The 9,472-nt window shown below is 43.2% G+C and overlaps 1 protein-coding gene across 1 annotated transcript in view; it reads right to left on the bottom strand.

The window, feature by feature from the left end:
- Positions 1 to 1,487: 1,487 nt before the first annotated feature.
- The window catches only part of LOC126183281 (uncharacterized), a 625,026-nt gene continuing 617,041 nt past the window's right edge, over positions 1,488 to 9,472 (bottom strand). Inside the window, exon 4 of the mRNA XM_049925110.1 lies at positions 1,488 to 1,826. Coding sequence (XP_049781067.1) covers positions 1,676 to 1,826 — 151 coding nt within the window. The 3' untranslated portion in view covers positions 1,488 to 1,675. The remainder of the gene's footprint in view (positions 1,827 to 9,472) is intronic.

Raw genomic sequence — 9,472 nt, 5'->3', positions numbered from 1 at the left:
TGTCAGTAGCTGCAAGAGAATGTTACAGTTTCTATGTCCAGCTGAATACCGTAGCTACAGCCGCATCTAAAAGCTGTTTTGCACTCGCAGCTCTAATAGGCGATAAGCTGAATTAATTTAAAAATTTCTTGCAGAGGTCGACTGCAAATCTTGATTGTACGTATGATCACGAATGCAGCTAATGGCTCCAGATTTTCCATGCAGAAAAGTTAAGACGAACTGTTAATACCTAACGATTTTCTACGAAAGGTCTACTAATGGAATAGGTAATAAGTACTAATAATCGTCTATTGTATGTACAAGCAATCAGTTAGTCAGTGGTCTAATTAGGGAAATAAGTTTATTGTGCTATATACTGAAATTAGGCAACTAATTCCAAGACTTGTGGTTAACTCGCAGGATTGCCAGACTCTGAAGGGAATGTTGTCTCTGGAGATCTTGCATGTGTCTGCGACTCCATTCCGAAAGGTACGCACCGCTCGCACATGACGCGTATTTCAATAAAATATTGTTGGGTTTGTGACTACATCGTCATGTTGTTATGTAGACCAAGGTTTCGGCCACTGTTAGAAGTGGTTTTCATCAGGGTGGTGTTGGCCTGAACATACCGACACAGTCACGTACCCTGGAGTATTTTACTGCAGGCTACGTTCACACGATCGTTACTATCTCTGCTTTTGACAATATGGAAACGATTATGAGAAATTATTTCAAAATTGGTCAAATGGAATTAATAAGTTGTGACGTATTCATCGCATTTTAATCTTATTACAAAAGCATTATTGAGAAGCGTATATCGTATCGCGTTTCTTTTACCGCAAATCTAATGAATTTCTACGGTGGTGGAGTTATGGAAAGGATTGCACGATGCATTAACTGTGAATATCACTGATGTGACACATTTCTATTAAATATGGACGCATGAATATTTTTTTATGTCGTTAGCATTTGTAAGGAATGAAGACCAGCTCTCAAAGTTGTAATCACGACAGCTTTTGCTACGTGCTAATGAACTAAGCTGTCTGTACATGTTTTTTCTTGAACTAAATGCGAAATGTTGTGACAAAATGCTGCTTCAATGTAGGCTAACAGCTGTGATGTTCACGCAGTTTTACTAGTTTCTGTATAGTAATGCACCCGTTATAGTTCAACCCTTGGTTTCTCGCAAGCCTTAGACATTTCTACACCACATGCACCCTCTTACCCATGTAAACACACACACACACACACACACACACACACACACACACACATACACACACACAAACAGGTTGCTCTTCCGTAACGCAGTGAAAACAAAATGCACCACCAGTGGAACTGAAGCTACAATGAATTCTTCATTTTTCATTTTTTTTTCTTTTTTTTTTTTACATATAGGAAGTCTGGCAATCCTGACGGGAGGCTGTCTATGTTAGAGTAAAAAAGATGCGGTAAAGTGAAGTGTCTCACCTAAGGTGGCCCAGGAAACCATATAGATATGTGTAGCGCTCCGGCGTGACGTCCACAATCTACATTGCCATCAGCGGCTTCATCGCAGCAGGTCACGTAATATCACACGCCTGCAAGCAGACACACAGTTCCATCCGACACACACTCACACACTGCGTCCGCTGTGTTTGCCGAGACGCCGAGCAGTAACCGCCCACGTCGGCACGCAAGAAATGTAGGCGGGCCGTTACAGAGACCGCCTGCAGCGTCTGTGAGGCTGATCTATCCGCAGGTCTCGCAGTCCTGCTGCCAGGCAGCCGTTCGGTTCAGATCGGATCGAACGGTCTTTACCAGAAGCTCCGCGGGTCACCACTTGGCAGGGTCGTTGGCTGCCGTACCTGTTGAGGACACAAAGCGTGTTTGTACACGTCAAATAGAAGCGCAGGGCTTACAGCAATACCCTGGTACAAACACCTCATTTCCGGAACACGATTTCTGCCTTTACTTGTAACGGACAGACTTATTGCCTGTTTAAAATATATATTTAATACTGGACCTATCCGTGCGAGCTGTGGAGAGTCGGGGAGTTGGATAACGTGTCCTCTCCCGAGTAATTAGTACAGTCTTTAGAAGCGCCCGGCGTATTGCAGTCAACAGTTCGCGGCGCCTCGTTCAGTGTATCGTCTTCGGCACTCAGGCACAACACAACACAGCACAGTACTGTATTGCTCCTACTACTGCCCCTTTACACATGCACAGTTAAATGGGGCACAAGTCAAGGTGGTCGTCCTGCCGGAGGTGTGGGATAGTCAAATGGAACATAAGGCATAGTAGTCTTCCTGTCGGAGGTCTGGGATGGCCACTCGCACTTACAGCCATCTGGTTTGCGAGCTGCCGCGATCTTCTGAAAGCGATTATTATATGAATGGTTTCATTAGACAAAACCTTGCAGCATCCATTCGAATAACGGCGCTGTTAAGCATATGAAGTAGCTCAGTTTCCGCAAAGTGAAATAGCTCTTCTAAAGAAAAAAGATGATGGTCCATTGGTGAAAACTGGATTACGAACTAAATGGAGCATTTGCTGTTTAACTGCTCAATCAACAGGTAACTTCATATATAGTGTTTTTTTAAAGATGCTGATAATAAGAATGAAGACGGAGGAAAATGTTAATCTTTCTCACACACTTCTGGTTTATATTTTAGAAGCTGCTGGTATGCTTCAACATTACCGTAAACAATCAAAAATAATGTTCATAGACTTCCACTAATTATGCTTTGCTCGCTTATTTACGTATTTCTCCTCAGTACATAAGCACCGGTTTCTACCTGTTCCACAAATGGAGTCCCTACTTTCCTCAACTGTTTCCATATCTCAGACGTCGCCACTATATTTCTGCGTGCAGTACTGCTAAAACGAGGAAATGCCTCCAGCAGGGATCGCCGGCTGACCCGAACATGCGCAGGAATGCCTCATTTTTGTAGTGCTCATGCACGTACTATTCGCAAATCTGTAACGAGTTGTTTACTACGACACGTACCTCGCAAATATACACGTACATTTGCTGGACAGCGACTTCCATACGTCGGGCACTATACTTCTTATAGGAAAAGAACAGCCTTGATAGGTGGCAGCACTGTTGCCAACGTTCAAATGTGAAGCAGAAAAGGCTACTGGTGGTGTCGAAAGTATAGACTGGGAACAACAGTCGTCTATAGTCGTGCGGCAACGCTGGGCGTTGTCAGAAAGGGTAATGCGTGCAATCGACAGGGGATCTCGGATTGATTCCATACTTCTAGCTTTCCAGAAGGTTTTTAACACCATTCCTCACATGTGATTTCTAATTAAAATGCGTGCCTGTGGAGTATCGTCTCAGTTGTGCAACTGAATCCGTCACAGTTGATAGTAATTGACTAAAAGTCATCGAGTAAAACAGAAGTGATATCTAGCGTTCCCCAATGAAGTGTTATGGACCCCCTGCTGTTCCTAATCTACTCGGTATAAACGATCTAGGAGACAATCTGAGCAGCCCTTCTAGATTGTTTGCAAATGATGCTGTCATTTACCGTCTAGTAAAGCCGTCAGAAGGTTAAAACTAATTGTAAAATGATTTAGGCAAGATATCATTACGGCACGAAGGGTGGCAATTGAGTCTAAACAGTGAAAAGTATGAAGTTATCCACATGTGTACTAAAAAGAATCTGTTGAATTTTGGTTACAAGATAAATCACACAAATCTAAAGGCTGTCAATTACAATTACGAACAACTTAAACTGGAGTGGTAGAACACTTAGAAGGCGCAACAGGTGTACTAAAGAAACTGACTACACAAAGCATGTCCGCCATCTTCTGGAGTATCGATGCGCGATGTGTGATCCTTACCAGATTGGATTAACGGAGGACATCGAAAAAGTTCAAAGAAAAGCGACTCGTTTTGTGTTATCGCCAAATAAGGGAGAGAGTGTCACAGATAAGATACGCGAGTTGGGGTGGAAGTCATTAAAGGTGGTTTTCGTTGCGGTGAAATATTTTCACGAAATTTCAATCACAAGCGCACTCTTCCGAATGCGAAAATATTTTTTTGTCGCCAACTTACACAGAAAGAAATGATCATCGAAATAAAATGAGAGAAATGAGAGGTCACACAGAAATGTTTGGGTGTTCGTTTCTCCCACGCGCCGTTCCAGAGTGGAACGGTAGAAAAATAGACTGAAAGCGGTCCGACGAACCCTCTGCCAGGCACTTAAATGTGCCTGGCTGAAGGTTGAAATGTGAACTGCAGAGTAGTCATGTAGACGTAGATGTAGGGACGTATACGAAATCGTGTTACTTGAGTGTTTGTGGTAGACGTCTGAACCAGCTGCACCAAGCCCACTTTTTAACTTCCAGGGCTCTTTTTCTGCCGTACCAACTTTGGTCAGCTCGGCTCCATGTAGCGCAGCTTTTGTTTATGTGCCTTGCAGAATGTTTACATATTTTCGCGGTAAGTAAGTAGAACGAAGACATCTCCAAGGCAACCGCCATAAGTGAAATATCTGAGTGACAAAATTTTATACAATCTCCTGAAGTTATACAAACAACAGTAACAGAAAGACTTCACTATCCTGTAGCTGAAAGCCGATTAACTGAAAAGTAAAAATTGTGTAAAGAGGATACAAGAACGACCTAACTTAAATCTACCGAATGCATGCATTGTTTTCTTCTGACTGTGCACAATTCAAGAATATATAACCCCCACCACTGCTTCCAGAAAAGACGGTTCTGTCAGTGTTCTTGCTGTTGAAAGAAGTAATATCTCGGTGACAAAAGACATATCCAATCGAGGAGAACTGTTTGATATTTTAACGCAAGTAAATCTAAGCGTGTGCACACCGTCGACAGCATTTTAAGAGAAAAGGAGTTTTCTCTTCAGCAAGTCCCTCCCCGCCACTGCTGCGTAAGTTCAGTAAAACTGATTTGGAACATCAAAAAGAAAAAAAAGGAACAGACAGATATATTTGCAACATTCCGCTGCACTCTTTGAGGGGCCTACATACAACTGAATAAGAAGTAACAGTGTAAGACTAGGCGAAAGCGTTTGACCAGGAATATTGTTATATTGATAACTAGCTGACCCGGCGAACTCTGTTCCACCTTAAAGCCAATAAATAATCAGATTTTGGATGTTAAGTTCAATTTTTTATTAGGAAATACAAACCAAAAATTAAGTATTTTAATGATTCTTTATTCTTTATGTTTTTTGGTGCATAGTTTCCACTCTTCAGTTAAGTACCTTGTGATACACGACATTTTTTGTTTTATTATCAGGCGCAAGAACAAACAACGCAGACGGTCTTAACATGGATGTTCCAGATTGAAACCACAAACTTTCAAGGACTGGCCTTGTGGTTTGTTAATGGTCATGGCGAATGCAAGACGGATCGGAAATTGAAGTCTTTTAAACTCAAACGGCATATCGGTTGGGATCATCAGGATCCTCGGAATGAGAACTTCCTCACCTTCGAATTTTCCTTTGAGTATCGTCGCGTACATAACACTGTTCATCAATTTACTTACCACCAAACGCGTACCGCCTGCACAGTTTTGGTTGGTTTATGTTTCGAAGCATGATTACTACGGAGCCAGCTTTTAGGCGTATATTTTGCGGTGGTAAGCCAGGCACATCCAAGGAGTTTAAAAATTCAATTGGACAGTTGGTGGCTTCATCTTCATTTGTTACACAGTCAATAGATTTGAATGAATGCATTTTACCAATGATCTCATTCTGAATTATGTAGTTTAGGTCATCTACATCTTTATTCTTAGCCGCTAAAATTGCTCGCTCACTCAACCATTCATTACGTTTGTAGTTAGTAATGATGTTTGGGAATACTTTGTTGATAATTTCGTCTTTAGATGAGACAAATTTACAGAAATTATGAGGAACTGAAATCAATCCTCTCGATTCTTCGACAGGTTCAAAATGGTTCTGAGCACTATCGGAGTTAACTTCTAAGGTCATCAGTCCCCTAGAACTAAGAACTACTTAAACCTAACTAACCTAAGGACATTACACACATCCATGCCCGAGGCAGGATTCGAACCTGCGACCGTAGTGGTCACGCGGTTCCAGACTGTAGCGCCTAGAACCGCTCGGCCACTCTGGCCGGCTCTTCGACAGGTACTCGACCGTTACCGATAGTCAGCAATTGCTCAGAGAAATCTTTAGCAGATGTATCATTAAGCAATGCAACGCTCATGTTTGTTGTCAGCTGAAGTTTCTTCACATAGCGCCATAGATTCGATTATTTGAGGCAAGCATTTATTTCGTCTGCAACCGTTGATCTTGGAAGTACTGACAGTGTTTAGCTGTCATTTGCGTTTTGTTATTACATGTCAGATGTGTTTTTGTTACACCACGTTTTATAGTGGCGTTTAGCTGACATTTGCGTTTTGTTATTCCATGCCAGATGCGTTTTTGTTATACCACGTTTTGTAGCGGTTGAACGGGATAAAAAGTATCCTATGTCCGTCTCCTGGTTCTAAGCTACCTCTCCACCAATTTTCAGCCAAATCGGTCCATCCGCCGTTTAGCTGACATTTGCGTTTTGTTATTCCATGCCAGATGTGTTTTTGTTATACCACGTTTTATAGCGGTCCAACGGGATAAAAAGTATCCTATGGCCGTCTCCTGGTTCTAAGCTACCTCTCCACCAATTTTCAGCCGTATCGGTCCAGCCGTTCTTGAGTTATAAATAGTGTAACTAACACGACTTTCTTTTATATATATAGATTTAAGAAAGTGGGAAATAGAAAAGGCTGTAATACGTCTGTATCTAGAAGGGTTGGACAAAAATATGGAAACACCGAAAACACAGCAGATAACCATACCTAATATGTTGCAGGAAACCCATTTGCATTCGAACAGCTCCAAGTCGTCTCGGAATGGATAAATACAGGTCCTGTGTGGATTTAAAGAGAATCTTATACAATTCTTCCCGTAAAATAGTGGCAAGTTCAGGTAACGATGTATAGCGATCATGTACCCTTCTCTCCAAAGTAGACCACAAAGGTTCAATAACACTGAGATCTGGTGACTGTGCCCTGTCGTCCTGGAACAACATCACCACCAGGGCACAGATGTACCCTGGGAGGGACCTGATCAGCTAAAGTCGTCACACAACCCTTGGCAGTAATGCGATCTTGCAGAGTGACCATGGGGCACATGAAATACCACGATACGGCTGGCGAAGCCATTACCGAACACACCCCATGTTTCACTCTTGGGACGTAAACTCGGCCAGAAGTTGGAAATAGTCTGAAACAAGACTCATTCGACGAAATAATTTTCTTTCATTGCTCCACAGACCAGGTTTTATGGCTTAAGCAGCACCTTTTCCTGTCACGGGAATGTGAATCGCTGATGTGTGGTTTTGGAATTCAAGCTCGCCCTGCAGTTCCCTGCTTATGGAGCTCCCTTCGCGTTGTTTTGGTGCTGACAGTGTTCGCGAGTGCTACATTCAGTTCTGGAGGGACTGTAGCAGCTATCGTCTTCTTCTTTTTCGTCACACCCTCTTCAGCGTCCGTCTGTCACGACCAGTCAACAAACGCTTTGGTCCATGTTGTCTCTTAGCGGATAATGTTTTCCCGATTCCCTGCATGCAGTAGTCATCTTTGATACGATTCATGTTGAAACACCATACACTTCGGCTACCTTTGTTACAGTGGGGCCCACTACACGAGCACCAGCAATTTGCCCACTTTTGTATTTACTTAACCGCTTTATAATGCACTCACAACTACGCTACTGGCCATTAAAATTGCTACACCACGAAGATGATGTGCTACAGACGCCAAATTTAACCGAAAAGAAGAAGATGCTGTGATATGCAAATGATTAGCTTTTCAGAGCATTAGCACACAATGTTGGAGCCGGTGGCGACACCTACAACGTGCTGCCATGAGGAAAGTTTCCAACCGATTTCTCATAAACAAACAACAGTTGACTGGCGTTGCCTGGTGAAACGTTGTTGTGATGCCTCGTGTAAGGAGGAGAAATGCGTACCATCACGTTTCCGACGACGTTTACAAGACAACAACCATCTGCACGAACAGTTTGACGACGTTTGCAGCAGCATGGACTATCAGCTCGGAGACCATGGCTGCGGTTACCCTTGACGCTGCATCACAGACAGGAGCACCTGCGATGGTGTACTCAACGACGAACCTGGGTGCATGAATGGCAAAACGTCATTTTTTCGGATGAATCCAGGTTCTGTTTACATCATCATGATGGTCGCATCCGTGTTTGGCGACATCGCGGTGAACGCACATTGGAAGCGTGTATTCGTCATCGCCATACTGGCGTATCACCCGGCGTGATGGTATGGGGTACCATTGATTACACGTCTCGGTCACTTCTTGTTCGCCTTGACGGCACTTTGAACAGTGGACGTTACATTTCAGAAGTGTTACGACCCGTGGCTCTACCCTTCATTCGATCCCTGCGAAACCCTACATTTCAGCAGGATAATGCACGACCGCATGTTGCAGGTAATGTAGGGCTTTTCTGGATACAGAAAATGTTCGACTGCTGCCCTTGGCAGCACATTCTCCAGATCTCTCACCAACTGGAAACGTCTGGTCAATGGTGGCCGAGCAACTGGATCGTCACAATCCGCCAGTCACTACTCTTGATGAACTGTGGTATCGTGTTGAAGCTGCATGGGCAGCTGTAGTACACACACCATCGAAGCTCTGTTTGACTCAATGCCCAGGCGTATCAAGGCCGTTATTACGGCCAGAGGTGGTTGTTCTGGGTACTGATTTCTCAGGATCTATGCACCCAAATTACGTGAAAATGTAATCACATGTCAGTTCTAGTATAATATATTTGCCCATTGAATACCCATTTATCATCTGCATTTCTTTTGGTGTAGCAATTTTAATGGCCAGTAGTGTTCTGACCACGACTGACACTTGACACGTATTCAGCCCATTGCACAGATACTGTTCGTGGTCAAATACAACAGCGAAAGCTGCATGCTTACCTAGCATCTGCATTTATGTTCAAGCGTTTATTTCTCGCTGTGTTTCCATATTTTTGTCTAACCCCTGTGTGTGGGATGAAGTAATACGTTGACAGAATGTTCTTGGAACATACGCTCTCGGACCTTTTATACTCGTAGTAAACGTCTGCGTGATGCACAACGCCTCTGTTGTAGCGTCTGCTACTGCGGTTTGTTGAATCACTCAGTAATGCTCTCGCGCCGACTAAACGATCACGAGACAAAACGCGCCTGCTCTTTGTTGGATCTTCTCTATTTCAGTTAATCCAACTTGGTAAAGATCCCAGGCTGATGTGCAATACTCATGGACTGCTTAATACGTGTTTGAAAAGCACTTCTTTCGTGGATAAATTACATTACCTTAAGAGTCTCCCAATTACTCTTAGCCAGGCATCTGCTTTTCCTACTATTTGTTTTATGTGGTCATTCCACTCTAGATCGCTCCAGATGGTTGCTCCTAGGTATTTTACGGTAGTTACCCTTTTCAGTGATTTGTC

This window comes from Schistocerca cancellata, chromosome 4, assembly GCF_023864275.1.
Source record: "Schistocerca cancellata isolate TAMUIC-IGC-003103 chromosome 4, iqSchCanc2.1, whole genome shotgun sequence".
In the NCBI taxonomy this organism is placed as follows: domain Eukaryota; kingdom Metazoa; phylum Arthropoda; class Insecta; order Orthoptera; family Acrididae; genus Schistocerca; species Schistocerca cancellata.
Note: the sequence above shows the minus strand (reverse complement) of the source record. Positions and strands in the feature narration are given on the sequence as shown.